Source organism: Schistocerca gregaria, chromosome 10, assembly GCF_023897955.1.
Source record: "Schistocerca gregaria isolate iqSchGreg1 chromosome 10, iqSchGreg1.2, whole genome shotgun sequence".
Classification (NCBI taxonomy): domain Eukaryota; kingdom Metazoa; phylum Arthropoda; class Insecta; order Orthoptera; family Acrididae; genus Schistocerca; species Schistocerca gregaria.
The window spans coordinates 202,855,708-202,872,791 of record NC_064929.1 but is presented as its reverse complement, the minus strand read 5'-3'; the positions used below and the strand labels follow the sequence as shown (position 1 = coordinate 202,872,791).

The 17,084-nt window shown below is 41.4% G+C and overlaps 1 protein-coding gene across 1 annotated transcript in view; it reads left to right on the top strand.

Moving 5' to 3' along the window:
• LOC126293643 (transmembrane protein 161B) overlaps nt 1-17,084 on the top strand; it is an 86,968-nt gene that overhangs the window by 14,455 nt on the left and 55,429 nt on the right. The window contains exons 3-4 of the mRNA XM_049986920.1: nt 9,258-9,408; nt 16,794-16,907. Of these exons, the coding sequence (XP_049842877.1) occupies nt 9,258-9,408; nt 16,794-16,907 (265 nt within the window). The remainder of the gene's footprint in view (nt 1-9,257; nt 9,409-16,793; nt 16,908-17,084) is intronic.

Below are 17,084 nucleotides of genomic sequence, written 5' to 3'. Positions count from 1 at the left end.
TTACATCCACGTGGCCAGTTTTAGCTGTAATGTTAGGCTATTGTCAAGAGTGTCTGAAACTGCCAAATGTTAATATAATACATTATATTATGATTTGTGCGTGTGTGCGTGCGTGCTTACATACATATAGTACAAGTGCAGAAAGAATGTACACCTTATGTGATGATGTAGAGAAGGAGCAACAGATGATAAAAATGGTGAAAGTCAAATGTACATTAAAAACTTTTCATTAATTACTTCTGATACCTTAAAAATGTTAACTTTTTTAAAAGCTAAACTGTGTTATCTAATGTGTTTCAAATTTACAGTGCACATTTTTCAGGTGAAATGAGTCAAGCAGATTTTAAAAAAGTTTCTCACTCAATGACGTCACAATAAATATGGGCATTTTGTCATTATAAAAACTGTAAAATTAACCGTACATTAAAACGGTTAACGCTCTTAAGCTTGAAAGCTACAATATGAAGTGTTTCAGAATTATAATTCTATGATTTTTCAAATAAAATTCTGAAATTAATTATTTGAAATTAATAAAAATAGTTGCAGTGAATGAAGCGTCAGTTGAGCAAAATTTGAACAAACAGGGCTGTGGCATAGCTCGGGCACACCATCGAATGCTTAAGAAAAGCACGTTTATAAACAACTAGCTACAGCTGCAAACTTACAGAATGTCTTTAAAGGGTGTTACAAGGGGGCTCAGATAACCATGAAATTGGTTCTCTTTAATATGCATTGCTTGTTAAGTATTATTTCCTTGGCGTTTTTTCTGTTGAGTGCTATTTCTATCTCGTCAAGGAAAAGACACTTAATGAGCAATGCACATTAGAGAGCTGATTTCTTGGATATCTGCTCCCAGTTATTGAAAACTTCCTTTAAAGATGTTCTACAAATTTGTAGCTGTAGCTAGTTGTTTGAACATACTTCTCATAAGCACTCGATGAGACGTACATGCTATGCCAGAACCCTCAACAGCTCCATTTGGTTCAAATTTTACTTGTTAGAGATCATACCTGTATGCTTGACTTGTACGTCTCATTCATTGCCACTACTTTTATTAATTCAAAATAATTACTTTCAGCATTTTCCTTGAAAACCACGTAATTCTAAATCCGAAACATCATAATGTAATTCTTTTAGGCTTAAGCATAATAATAATTTTAATGTATTGGACTGTACAGTTTTTATAATTAAGACATTCCCATTTTTCTCATTGGGTGCAACACTTTTTTAAATCTACTTGCATTTTGCTGTTTTATTATTTACTGTTAGTATTTTTTCTGAAAAATGTTAAATAACTATTTTTGAGCTAAACCATGTTAACAGATTTAAGGTAGCTTGTTGTACAGTTTTTAATGTCTACAACATGCCCATTTTTCTCATGTTGTCATTGGGTGTGAAAATCTTTTTAGATATGTTTTGTGTCCACTGTTCTTATGTTTTGATGTTGCTTCTCTACAGCACACTGTACACATATAAGCTTTGTCCTTCAGCTCCTACAATTTTAATTTTCTTTCCACACACACACAAACAAACCATTATATTATGTATTAATATTTGGCAGTTTTATAACGCACTTGATAACAGCCTAATATAAAGGCCAAAACTGGTTGTGTGGCCGTAATAATGTTTTAATTAGAAACTGTAGTGGTTTTTCATTACCTGAAATACGGTGGCAGAATCAACATCAATCAAGCAAGGAGAAACTAATAAATTATCTCAATGCTGCGAGGGCAGAAGTTTGCAGGTTTCTTCAGATAAGACATAACCACTTGATGATTAGATTCCTTAGAGCTAGCAAGTTTCAGGGATGTTATTTATTATGTTTCACCCACTGTTTCAAATAGTCCCAGACACTTGCTGTGGGATTAAAATTGGGTAACTGCAGACCAGTCGAGGTGTGTGTAAAATGGGGAACGTATGAGGGTGGTTTGAAAAGTTCCTGGAATCATCATGAGAGGTCAGTGCTAGCACGACGAGTTGTTCACCTAATATTCATTGGACTGTTGTCTGTAAACACATGCCATGTCAGTGCTCTACAGAGAGCTGTGGTGGTGACATGGCTCTGTTGTTGTTCCCGTATAGTGACTAGCGAAGATTGGAGAAAATAAATCAATAAATAAGTAAATAAAGATTCAAGCAGTGATTAAGTACTTCGTATTGGATGGTATTAAAGCAAAGCACATTCGTGCTGATATCCAGAATACACTGGGGGACTCTACTCCTTCATATTCAACTGTTTCCAAGTGGACAAATGAATTTAAATTTGGTCAGGGGAGCTCAGATGATGATCCGCGCAGCGGTTGGCCAAGATGTGTTCCTACTCCAGAAATCATTGCAAAAGTGCAAATGGTCACGGAGGATCACCAATTGAAAGTGCGTGAAATTGCTCATGCTTGCCAGATGTCGTCAGTAAGGGTATATCACATTTTAACTGAAGAATTAGAAATCAGAAAATTCTCTGCAAGATGGGTGCTGCGATTCTTGAAGTGCGCCCGCACCCGTGTGCCATCGCCACGGCAAAACTGCACAAACTAAGGTATGAATTGTTGCCACACCTGCCTTATTCAGCTGATACGGCTCCGTCACTGCCATCTCTTCCCCAAACTTAACTTTTCTTGGTAGACGAAGATTTACTTCAATTCAAGAATTGATGCTGGAGTTGACAACTATTTTGCAGGCCTGGAGGAAACACATTTTCGAGATGGGATCGAGGCACCGGAAAATCATTGGACCAAGTGCATTAACCTACAAGGAGAATACATTGAAAAATAAAAAAGGTTCAGTGATATAAGTACTTTTTTCTATTCTGTTCAGAGTATGTTTTAAACCATCCTTGTACGTGCGTGAAGCATTGTGAAGAAGGCTATTTTCCTCCCGGAAGATGTGTCTGCAGCATACTAACTATGATATATAGAAGAAAGGGCAACACTTTGTCACTGAGAACGTTGAAATAAACATTCTAGTTCACATTCACATTAATCTGTATGAATGGGCCCAAGTCATAGTGTGAAAATAACCTTCAAATCGTCACAGCACCACCTCCAGCCTGAACTACAGCCTTCACGCACTGAGTATTAAGTACCTTGTCGGACTATCAGTGCACTCGACACCTCGCATCATTTTGAAAGAGATCTCGCTGTACTTTGTAGCTGTAGCCACTTACTATCCAATTTGTGTTGTTTGGCCCATAGAAGATGGGCGGGCTTCGTGTTGCTATGAGCAACAGCCTTCTGTGAGGTACCCAACTCTGAAGGTCCATTATACGCAGCTGTCTCCAGAATGTCCTCCTGGGAACTGACTGAGATGGACCTGTGCTTAAAGGTAGAAGGAAGGAAGATTGTGTGTAATGTCCTGGCAACATCAACAGGGTTGCCACAAGTTCTGGAAATCAGGGGAATTTGGGGAAGAAAAAAGAAAAAAAACTGGAAAAGTATCCTTTTTGTGTCAGTGGATGAAATGGTTTGCTTACTGAGGCGTCGTGCATCATTGCTGGCTGGGTGTCGCTGAGTACGTGCACTGCTTCCCTGCTCCCTCATTCTGCTTCTCCCCTTCCTAGGGAAGTGTGAAGAGTCGTTTGTTTGAATCTGATTCTCAGAGACGGGAGATGCAGCGGCTGGAGATGGCTGTCATGTGTGTGTCAGTTGTGTATGAGTTATCATGTGAATGTGTTTGTGCTCTTGTTTTCTGACAAAAACTGTGGCTGAAAATTTAGTTGTGAGAGTGTGATTGTCCTTTCTATGTTTCTTTCTGTGGCTCAGTAGTCATCTTTACGGGTAGTTGCTACCTATCCTCTTTATTACTGATTCTCACAGTATTTGAACAAGTTATCAGTTGCACGGGTTCATCACTGTGGTCTCATTTCGTCATGCTGTCGTGAATAGCTGGTCACACGAGTGGATTTCCATGACAGGCCAAAACCGCTGGCCATTTCTGTGGTTATCTTTATTGGATCTGGCCTGCCGATCGGAAGCCGTTTAGTTCCCACTAATGTGCAGGCCCTGCCTGTCAGATCCAGTCTCACCGATATGCCCACAGGCTGGGTCTGTTAGTGTGTGGCAAAATGCAGCACATTTTCATGGTTTGTCCATATACCCAGAACTGAGGTGCTCCTCAGTCGGCCAGAGGCCATGGCCGATGGGTTTCAGGAATTGTGACTGTTTAATCCCAAGTACGTTGCACAGTGTGGTGTCTTATAGACATTTCATTTGTTCTAGTAAATTTTGGCACTTCAAAAGTAGTTTATATGTTAGAAAGTATGGATGACAACAAGAAGAAAATTGTTAGTTGTTGGTGGTTCTACGCTATGTACTCACATTTCTCGAAAGAAAAATTGCACAATACCTGTAAAATAATAAATAAAACACAGTGGGTAATAACCGACAATAATGAACATAGTAGAACCAACATTTTATTGGTGATCACCCACAGTGTTGATTACACAATTCTTTCCTGCATTATACACTTCTCTCAGGAGGCCTACTTTTTTCTAAGGCTATTTCTGAAATCGGGCATTTTAAATCTGTCTTGCAACTCCGCATCCAGCCATTCTGATTTAGGTTTTCCTCGATTTCCCTAAATTGCTCAAGGCAAATGCCGGGATGGTTCCTTTGAAAGGGCATGGCCAACTTCCTTCCCCATCCTTCCCTAATCCGATGTGACCGATGACCTCGCTGTCTGGTCTCCTCCCCCCAAACTACAACACACACACACACACACACACACACACACACACACACAGAGCTATAGCAGTATGGTTTTTGAGGATAAGCTGTGACCTTGATAAAGGAACTTTCTTAAATGTGCCTGAAATGATTTGGGAAAACATTAAGCAGGATGGTCGGATAAAGCAAACTCCATCCTCCTGGAAACGAAATCATTGCCTTAAAATCTGTACTGCCCCATTTGGTTGGTTCCTGCTGCACAGTTTTAGCCTTTCTCGCTACATACATCGATGACACACACCCAATGTTGATGCCAGAAGCATGAAATTGCTTCTGTCCCCCTTGCATGGACTCCAGTCCGTTTGAAAAACTGAAGTCTTTTTTCTTTTTTTCTTTTTTTCCCCCAGGACAACTGTTAAATCGCAAGTGAGTACAAGGTCCCAAAGGCCAGTCATGTTTTTGGCATTTGATGTCCCGCATGTTTTCTACCAAGCAACCATAATATTGGCTGCTAATGGCAACAGGGGGTGTGACTGGAGTTATCCAGTGGTGAGCACAGCATGAGGCTATGGAGTGTAGCTGAAATGCTTAGTCGATGTGTAATTCTTAACAGTGCTACTGGTGTTGATACAAAGCAGTGCAATAGCAACAATAAACAAAACAAACATTGCATTATATGTACAACAACAATTGCCAAATATGACATTTCATCAGAAAAGAACCCAAGGAATTTTGCGAAGTGAAAAAGAAGTGGCCGATGAAATATTAGAGTTTCTGCAAGATGAGTCAGCGGAATGTGTCGTGTTGAATACACTCAACTGTGTGGACAATGTTCAGGAGGAATACAATGATGTCAGTACTTGTTTAACTGCAAAAGTGATATTGAAACAGGTATTGAGCCATGCAGTTCATATTCCTTTTCAGACAGAGATCTGCAAATCTTGTCTCTAGTGAAATGTAGTAAAGGACAACTGTCCAAAGAGCAGGCAATAAACATAATTATGTACATTGAAGATCATCCACTGCACAATTAAAAGAACAGACTTTGAATAAGTCCCCAGCAGTGTGATCGTATAGTGCAGATATTCGAGAGAGGATAAGCTGCACTTGTTACAAAAATTGGCGTATGTGCGTGTGAAGGATGCTAGATACAATTTACAGGATGCGCCCTATAGTGACCGACTGTTACACGCGTTAAATTGCATGCGGCATAGATAAGTGATTTCAGGGGAAGCAGTGGATGGTTGCATAACTTCAAACAGTGTTACAGAATTGGAAGAAGTAAGATAACAAAATTTCAAACAAAGCGTCAGTTTGACGATGCACATCAAACTGCGGGATTGACCCAAAAATGTATAGAGGAGATAAACCAACTTATCCTACCTTTTGGTAAGGAATTTGTTTTCATTTCCGACCAATCGGGATTTGAAGAGGAAATGCATATGAAGGGAATCTTGCAAATTAGAGGTTCCAAGAGAGATGTGTGAAGATCAGCTAATATCAGTGACTTAACAGATTCATATACAATTATGCCGACTGTCAATCTGAATGGTAAACTGGCTGGGAAGTTATTTATTGTGCTGAAAGAAGTTGGAGGTGCTCTACCACCTACAACTCTTTATCGTTTGCGTGATCTTGCAAGTGCCGTAGGGAATACGTACATCATAGCTAGGAAACATGGAAACGTGGGTGTAAGAGAACTAAAATTATGGTACGAGTACTGTTTTGGCCAATAGCTGGTCAAAATAACTTGCTTTTACTTGGTTACTGGTCTGTGTGTAGAAATCGTACTCCTTTTGAGCAAACTATCACTCCTGTAGAGCGTGTGACCTTACAGTTCATACCACCTGGATAAATTCAGCCTCTGGATGTTTGTTTCATCTTTGCCTGTAAAACATATTGCATACTATCTGCAGCTACTCTTCAAAGGATAGACACTTTCACAGTAAGCTCCACAATATACTACTTCACATTGGGTTGTGTGCCATCACATTTCTTCAGTTCTCATCACTCCATTACATCAGTTCTATGTGCATTCTTCAAGAGTAAATAACTTGCTGAATGTTCTGTACGGTTTGTGGGAGTTAACCATCTGTCTTCCTGGTGCGAATCTTTGTGATCACTCTGGTGCGCCTTTTTTTTCACTTGGTGTTCATGTTGCAAGTTAATGGTTTGTTTTGAACATTTCTTGAACGTCTGTGATGTCCATTTTGTCAAGTGTAATACATACATCCCCTAGACAAGTGATCTCTGCCCCTCCCGGACACTCATTTTCTGTCACCCCCATAGTGCACATGGTAAGTCATTAGCAGCTAATATTTTTCTAAATGAAATGAAGCAATATCAGAGACTTATCTGGTCTCGTACAGATATGATTTTATGTATGAGGGCATTTCGAAAAGTAAAGATACAGTGGCTCGCAGTCCTTAAATAGAACATTCATTTAGAAAACGTCAGTTACATTTTATTAACTGGATTATTTTTCGACATAATCAGCCCCGTTATCCAAACATTTGTTACGTCAGTGCACAAGCTTTTGTTTTCCACAATCATAGAAGGTTGCCGCCTGTTGTCGGAACGACATTTCAACTTCATCTTTGATCTCTTCATCGTCATGGAATGATTTTTCCACCAAGATGTGACGTCAGGTAACGGAAGACATGGAAGTCAGTGGGCGCAAGGTCCGGGCTGTATGGCGGATGGTCCAATACGTCCCATTTGAATTGTTTGAGTAGTGCTTTGGTTACGAGAGCTGTGTGAGGCCGAGCGTTGTCACGAAGCAAGTGGACTCCACTTGTCAGCATTACCCTGCATTTGTTTTGAATTGTCCTTCGAAGACGTTTCAAAGTCTGGCAATGTGACGTTCCTGGAGGCATAAATCCCAACTGAAGAATGCCTTGTCTGTCCCAAAAAACATAAGCCATGATATATGATTTTCTTTGCTGAAATCGACGTTTTGCATTTCTTGGCTTTTGGTGAATTTGAATGGCACCATTGCATTGATTGTTGCTTGGATTCGGATGTATGGTGATAAATCCACGTCTCGTCACCTGTCGCAATGTGATCAAGGAACTCGTCACCTGCTTCAGCATAGCGTGTGAGGAAGTAGAGTGCAAAGCCCATCCTTTTCTTTTTGTGTTCTTCTGTTAACAGTTTTGGAACCCACCGCGCCCACAATTCCCTGTACCCTAACTTGACAGTCACAATGTCATAAAGAGTTGTCATTGACACGTCCGGTATGACTCGATGCAATTTGTTCAATGTGAGACATCTGTTCGCATGAATTGCTTCCTCCGTTCTCCGAAGAAGGGCATCGGAGATCACAGATGGCCGACCTGTTCTTTGTTTGTCATGAACATCGATCCTACCTTCAGAGAAATGACAACACCATTTCATTACATTTTGTCGATTCATAATGTTCCCATAAACAGAAACAGTTTCTTTGTGAATATCCGCTGGTCGCTGACCTTTTGCATGAAGAAAACGTATGACGGAGCGCACTTTGCATTTGGCGGGATTCTGAATCGGTGCAGCCATTTTAAAGAAGACCTACTCCAACCAGAAGCAACGTTCAAGTGCCGAACGACCGCGAGGAAAAAACTAACGGTTCAAGGTTAACACCAGTGTTGCCAACTTGCTTGCCAAAACTATTCTGTTCCTCTGGTGTACGGTGTATCCTTACTTTCCGAAATACCTTTGTACATAGACTAAAGTGGTGAGTGAAAATTTGTACCAAGGCCAAGAATCGAACCAGGGTGTCCTGCTTAGTAGTTCAGTGCATTAACCTCTTAGCCACCTTGGCACAGCGGTTCACAAAACTGCACGGATTACCCTGGCATGCCTCAGTCCAGAGTCTCACTGCCACCACAGCCTACTTTAAATTCCCTCTTGCACACGAACAGAATTGCTGAGGCTCTCCGCGTTCTGAGATAGCACCTCAGCATTGAACATAAATGGGGTTCCAGCCTGAAACCCAGCATCGAATGTAAATGGGGGTCCAGCCTAAAACCCAAGTCCATGTATTTTTACAAATGAAATGACACAATTTTAGAGACTTAGCTGGTCTCGTACAGATATAAATAGTGGGCAAGTACTGAACCGAGTAGAGAGAAAAATAAATTTGTGGCGCAACTTTACTAAAAGAAGGGATCAGTCGATAGGTGATGTCCCGAGACACCAAGGAATTGGCAGTTTAGTAATGGCGTGGAGTGTGTGTGGGGTAAAAATTGTAGGAGGAGACCGAGGCTTGAATGCAGTAAGCAGACTTAAATGCCTGTAGGTTGCATCAGTAATTTAGAAATGAAGAGACTTCTACAGTATAGATTAACATGAATAGTTGCATTGGACCAGTCTTTGAACTGAGACCACAACAGCAACAGTAATTTCTGTAAATTATTAAATTAAGTACAGTTACAAATAATTTTGTTACATCTGAACTACATCTTCCATCCATCTCGACAAAGTAATTTATTGCATTCATTTGTCAGCAGCAGACTATTTGCTTGTTCTTCATACGTGCTTGTGACACAGCCAAGGTGCTTCTCTCTCATAGCAATGTGGAGGATATCATCACAATTCACCATTTCTCTCCCACAGACTCATTCGCTTCCTGTATCCCACCGATGATGAACTGCGGAGAGCTGCCGGAGTCCCTAAGGACAAACCCAAATCTAAGAAGGGGGGCCGACATGTGGAGAATGGCAGAGCTGGTGACACATTCCACGTTCCGAGGAATCTGGATATTCAGGTAGGTTTGTTGTTTGAGCTGAGGGAAAATCTCTGAATCCATTTTAAGTTTAAATTTCTTTATGGTGAAAACATCAGCCACCAATCAATTTTGGGACAAGGTGTGTTGTTTTCAAGATTCAGCTTCTAATGCATTAAATTATAGGATATGTATATATGAGCACTAAATTATAGTATATACATGATGGGCACTCAGATGAAAACCAGACACTTGCGACAGCTAGACTGTGGAATGGTCCCATTCGAAAGTAATCATCACGTAAACTAAGACATTTATCTCACTGCGAGACGTGAATATCGATACCTGTTTCGAAAAACACTTTTGGCCACTGACGGGTCCACAACTGCACCCCCTCTCACACTTCCTCGTCCGAGTCACTCTGACATCCACATGTTCCTTCTGGTTGCCAGATATGTGAAAATCACATGATGATAGGTCCAGGCTGTACGGAGTATGTTGCAGTGTTTCCCAAACAAATTGTTGAAGGGCAGCCTTTGTCCTATTGGGAATACGAGGGCAGGCCTTATCGTCAACTGTAATATTTTGTGCGACAGCTTTCCTGGGCGTTTTGACTTCATGACGTGTTCTAATTTCTGCAAATTGTCTTTATAGGGTCATGAATTAGTCGTGTTTCCACACTCGAGGAACTTGACGAGCTGAAGGCCACTGCAGTCAGAGGAGGAGGTCCTCGTGACCTAACGTGGTGCTACAGCTTAGAATCTGAGGGCAAACATCAAAGCCAACAGTGCAAACTACCCAAATCTTCTCCATCAAAGAATTCCTAAGCTGTTCACTCAAGTTACGCCAAGGTCACGGTTACTCCCTCTGCTGTACAGTTCCTCGCGTGTGGAATCACAATCGATGCTCACCGCTATGGAGGCACTACGCAGAAACTGCGAGATGCCATAAAGTCAAAAAGCCCAGGCGTGTTGTCAGATGGAATCATTGTGTTTTACGGTAATGCCCTCCCCCACACTGCTAGTTGGATAAAAGCTACTCTTCAGAGATTTGACTGGGAAACACTGCAATATCGTATGTGCATCCCAGACCTTTCACTGTATGAATTTCTCACCTTCGGCAATCTGAAGGAGGACGTGCGTTAATGTCAGTTCCAGTCGTGTGAGGAAGCGCAAGAGTGGGTGTGACTGTGGATCTGCCAGTGGCTGACCACATTCTGTGAAACAGGAATTAATCATCTCGTCTCCCAGTGGCAGAAATGTCTCAACATGTTTGTCAAACCGTTCCACAGTCCCATTGCAGCGAGCTTTCTGTTTACCTTTCACTGCTCCTTATACACTCATGAACCAAAACATTATGACGACACACTTAATAATGTGTCAGTCCACTTTTGAAACTCAAACAAAATGCAGCAGCAATTCTGTGTGGCATCAGTTTGATAAGTTCTCATCAGGTTTCTGCAGGTATGTGGCATCAGATATCTACACACACTTCACGCAACTCCCATAAACTATTTGTTGCCACTGGTTTGTGGGTGCATTGCTAATGGCCAAAAATGTAAGAGGTGTGTACAGTGGGGTACAAATCGATAGGATTTGGTCCCGTGTTTATTCACTGTTTTGCTGCTCAAACCACTGTACCAAAAGACTGCTGCCCTCCAGGGAAGACACCAGCATGAATCGATGCAGGTGATTTGCAATAATGTTAAATTGGTGTCTCCAGTTACAACTGTAAGTCGTGTGGAAGCCCAAGTGAATGTGCCCCATACCACAAATACCACCCTCACTGGCTCGTGTCTGTGGTGCCGTGCACGTTTTGAGTGGTCGTGTGCTCGGTTGACAGTGTATCTGGACGTGTTAGTCCACCTTACCTGAACACAGCTGTCGGCCTGCTGTAATGAGAAATGTGATTCAGCTGATCGGGCAACATATTTCCATCGATCGGCTGTCCGATCTCATTGATCCTGAGCCCATTCGAGTTGTGAACGACGATGTTGCTGGGTCAGCATTGGAGCACATAGGGGTCATCTGCAGCAGAGTACCACATTTGACAGTGTGCACTGAATGTTGTGCCGTGAAACACTTGTGCTTACAATGGCATTGTAATCTGCCACAGATAGCCCACCTATCCTGCTTTACAGAGTGGCCAAGTCTCTGACCTACACGAGATCTGCCACCTATCCTGTGTTACAGAGGGGTCTGTGATCTACACATTCTGTGATAAGGTGTGAACATTCAACACTTTTTGCTCACTTGTGGTTCCACTGTCCTTTGACAACTAGGTGCTCACGAGAGTAGGATGCAAACAGCTGACTATTTTGCTGTTTCTTAGATTCTCATTCTCATACACCAAGCCACAACAATCATCTCTTTGTTGAGTTGTTTATTTCAGTGGATTTCTCATTCACAACCAGTATTATTGCTAGAATGATTGCTCAGTCATGTCTGCTTCCCTTATATACATCATTATTGCGAATGAATGAAGTGATTTCACTGATTTGCTGTAGCTATATTATTTAGCATTTTGTCACAGTGCTTCGTACACACACAGAAAAACTCAGTGAATCCTCCTCCTTCTTCTTCTTCTTCTTTTCACTTGTGTGTGTGCCACCCTCTCCCCTCAACTTATGCAGTCAATAATGAAGCTCTTCCCCTGTGTCGCACAGCATTTCCCATCAATCTGTTCATAAGCACTATTGATGTGAGCCCACAGTTCTGGTAGGTTTGTTAGTAGAGGTGTAAACACTGAATCTTTCACTTAACCCTACACAAAGAAATCACACGGGCTCTGGTGGAGAGAGCTTGGTGGCAATGGCACGAATTACTGATCATCAACCTCACCACAACCAGTCCATGGGTTTCTCAATTTTCTTTTTAAGAATTCACAAACATCATTATGGAAATGGGCTGGAACAGCATGCAACTGGTATATGAAGTCCACACTGTTGATCTTCAGCTATGGCACTGAAGGCAGCTGACAATACACAAATACGTGTACTTTTATTTATTTGTTATTTGAGAATGACAGCAATTAGCAGTTTCCAGCAAACTTGACACACAATTTCAAACTTACATGGAACTTTTTTTACTGCCTCCCCAACAAAATTATGAAAGGGAAAAGTTTCGCTACTCAGTGTGCATGGGTGTACAGGTGTGATACTGCTAGTTACATAAGCCCATTCACCATGGCCAGGTCATATCACATTGGATGGGAAAAATCGGTTTTTAATATAAAGCATCAATCAAAATCAAATCGGATTATTAATTTTCTAGTGACTGGCACAAAACACGTTCAATATGCTGTACACCATTTTCTGCAACAAGTTGAAATCGAGAAACTGCATGTTCCACAACTGATCGAAGTGTTTCCAGGGTCATGTTCAGAATGTGTTGCGCAATGTGTGCATTCAATGCAGCTAAGTTTGCGGTCAGAACACTGAACGCAACATCTTTCAGATAGCCACACGACCAGAAATCACATGGATTAAGATCAGGTGATAGGGACAGCCAGGCCGTAGGTAAATGGCGGCTGATAATTCTAGTATTTCTGAAAAGGTTTTTCAGCAGCTGCTTAACTGGATTTGCTATGTGCAGAAGTGCACCATCCACACTGTTGGAGAGCTGGAATGCCGTGGTTGTGCAACAGACACACACAGCAGTTACCAATAATGGTACAGATAACAGGACTGGAAGCACCAGCCTCTTCAAAAAAATATTACCCTATGATAAATGATGGCGTAAACCCGCACCACACAGTGACTTTTTCAGGATGAAGTGGTAGTGGTTGATTTACGTGTGGATTTTCTGTTGCTCATATTTGACAATTCTGTGTATTGATATGTCCTGTCAGATGGAAGTGAGCTTCGGCTGTCCACAAAATCTTACATGGCCAATCATTGTCCACTTGTATGCAAGCAAGAAATTCTAAAGCGAAGGTCTCTCTTGCTGGCAGGTAAACAGGAAACAACTTGTGCTCATGGGTAATTTTGAATAGAAAGCAAAGAAGGATGTTCTGTAGGATTTTACACACTGTGGTTACAGGTATGTCCAATGTTTGGATAATTCTCTGTGCACTACATGTTTGCACACAGTCAAGTGTTTATAATAAAACAGTTAAGATCCTTAGATTCCAGGAAGGCATCTGGCCCAGACGGTATCCCTGTAAGATTATGCTACAAATATAGCACCATTCTTATCCATCATCTATCAGAGATCATTGGAACAGCGGAAAGTTCCACAGGACTGTAAGAAGACCCATGTTGTAGCAGTCTATACAGGGGAGAAAATCGGATACACATAATTACCAGCCAATTTCACTGACATTGATTTGTTGTAGAATCGTGGAACATATTCTGTGTTCAGACATAATGACCTTCCTAGACTCTGAGAAGTTCATCTGCAGAAACCAGCACGATTTTAGGAAACAGCGGTCATGTAAGACATAGCTGGCCCTCTTTGTGCATGATATACAACAGGCTCTAGATACCGGCTCCCAGGTTGATGCCATATTTCAAAAGGTGTTGGACTCGGTTCCACACTGTCGCTTGCTCCAAAATGTATGAGCTTACAAACCATCCGATTACATGCGGTTGGATAGAAAGTTTTCTAACAGATAGAGAGCAGTATGTCGTCCTGAATGCGGTGACTTCAACAGAAATGAACGTAATTTCAGGTGTGCCCCTGAGCAGCCGTAACAGGCCCACTGCTTTTTTACAATTTACATAAACGATCTGGTTGATGGTATTGACAGTGGCATTAGACTGTTTGCCGATGATGCTGTTGTCTACAAGAAAGTAGTATCACACGGAAGTTGTGAACAAATTAATGAGTATTTGCAGGAAATAAATGCGTGGTGTAATGACTGGCAGTTATCCTTCAAAATTAGTAAGTGTAACCTACTGCATATAACAAGGCGAAAATCACCATTAATGTAAGAGTACAAAATAAATGCCTAGTCTTTGGAAGCGGTAACATCCGTCAAGTATCTGGGTGTGACTATGCGAAATAATCTCAAATGAACTGATCAGGTTACTCAAGTAATGGGCAAGTCAAACTCTAAATTGCGGTTTGTTGATAGTTCCTCCAGTCTTAGAGTATTGTTCATCTGTATGGGACCCTTACCAGTTGGGTCTGGTTCAAGAGATTGAGAAGGTCCAAAGAAGATCGGCAAGATTCGTGACTGGTACATTTAGCCATTGTGAGAGCTTTATAAATCTCATAGATTGTTTGAAGCGGGACACACTTGCAGACAGATGATGCACTAAACGGAAGGGGCTGCTCACTAAATTCCAAAATCCGATCTTTACCGGGGATGTAGAGCACAGATTATTACCGCCAACTTTCAAATCGCGCAATGATCACCATTCAAAGATAAGGAAAATTAGAGCTTGTACTGAGGCATTCCAGCAGTCGTTTTTCCCTCGCGATCCGTGAGTGGAACAGAGGTGAAAGATATGACATCGGTGTGAATTGTGCCATCCGCCACACACCGCTTGGTGGCTAGCGGAGTATATATGTAGATGTAGATGTTTAAATATCTGGGCATAACGTTGCAAAGGTGGAACGAGTATGTGAGAACTGTGATACAGAAAGCAAATGGTTGACTTTAGTTTATTGGGAGAATTTTAGGAGGGGGAGGGGGGGGGTTTCATCTGTAAAGGAGAGTGCTTATAGACCACTGGTCCAACCTATTCTTGAGTGCCGCCCGCGGTGGTCTCGCGGTTCTAGGCGCGCAGTCCGGAACCGTGCGACTGCTACGGTCGCAGGTTCGAATCCTGCCTCGGGCATGGATGTGTGTGATGTCCTTAGGTTAGTTAGGTTTAAGTAGTTCTAAGTTCTAGGGGACTGATGACCACAGCAGTTGAGTCCCATAGTGCTCAGAGCCATTTTTTTTTTTATTCTTGAGTACTGCTAGAGTGTTTGGGATCTGTCACATTGAAGTAAGACATCGAAGCAATTCAGAGATGGGCTGCTAGATTTGTCACCGGTAGGGTTTAACAACATGTAAGTGTTACGGAGATGCTTTGGGAACTCAAATGGAAATCCCTGGAGGGAAGACGAGAAACTATCTTGAGAAAATTTAGAGAACCGGCACTTGACTCTAACTGCTGAACGATTCTACTGGTGCCAACATAGATAGCGCATAAGGACCACAAAGATAAAATAAAAGATGTTAGGTCTCATACGGAGGCATATAACAGTAGTTTTTCCCTCACTCTATTTGTGAGTGGAACAGGAAAGGAAATGACTTGCTGTGGTTCCAGGTACCCTTTGCCATGTGACCTACAGTGGCTTGCAGAGTTTTTATGTGTAGATGTAGAAGTAAAGTAGGAAATAGCGTATACTACTGTGAACTGTTCAGTGACAGGGTTGTTCTTGTTAGAATCAGCAGCAAAACAATGACAACATCAGTAGTTCAGGTATATATTCCATTGCCACAAGCAGCAGACGAAGATGTGGCGAAATATGAGGGTATTGAACATGTAATTCAGCATGTAAGGGGAGATGATAATCCAATAATCCTGTGGAATTTGGACATGTAATTCAGTATGTAAAGGGAGATGGTAATCTAATAATCATGGAATTTGAATGTGGTACTAGGAGAATGAATATAAGAAAGTGTTACAGAAGAATATAATCTTGGTAGTAGGAATGAGGGAGGGGAAAGACTAATAGAGTTTTACAATAAATTTCAGCTAGTAAGAGAACATACCGTTCAAAAATCACGAAAGGAGAAGGTATACTTGGGAAAGATCCAAAGACACGGGAAGATCCCAGTTGGATTACCTCATGGTCAGACAGTTTCCAAAATCAAGCTATTGGATTGTAAGGCATATCCAGGAGCAGTTGTAGACCTAAATCACAATTTAATAATGGTGAAGAGTAGACTGAGGTTTAAGAGAATCATCCAGAAGAGTCGGCATTGAAAGAAGTGAGATACGGAACTATTGAGGAATGATGAGGTGCATTTGAAGTTCTCTAAGGCTTAGAACTGTCACAATTGATACTGCAGTATGCAGAAGGAGTAGGTAACTGAAGGACAAGCTAACAGAGAAGCAAATATTTCCCTGAGCCAGATCATGTTGCCACAAGTGTTAATGAAGGAGAAAGAGATTTAATCAGTCACTGTTTGCTAGTTATTCATTTTGTCAATGAACATATGCTTTTCTCCCTGTGCACCATTTGCAGGTGATATTTGATCTATGTAAATAGTTTCTGGTTTTTTATACTTGTACGCTATTCATTATTCTGTTTTGAACAGAAGATTTCACTTAATGGCTGAAAAATTCTGCGTACACGCTCACTATCACTATGTTTTGATAAAATTCATTCTCTCTCTCTCTCTCACACACAGAGACAGAGAGACAGAGAGAGAGAGAGAGAGAGAGAATTGCTTTAATTTGATAAATACACTTGGTTCTCTTGCAGCTAGAAACGGCGAAGGTGTCCTCATTGGACATCATCCATCTGCGCTACTACAGTGAGTACCAGTGGTTTGTCGACTTCTCGCTGTATGCTGCTATTGTTTACATCTTGACGGAGGTGAGTGTGAAAGGTATGTGTGCATTTAAGGCGAGTGGCAATATGGCAGAAGTGCATCCTAGCTTGTTGAAGTATGCCTTGTAAGACTCTATTGAAAATCTGCGAATGACGAGTTTTTCAAGAATAACTGTCCTTCTCCTGTATGTAGTAGTGTCCAGTTAGGAACATGCGTAGTAC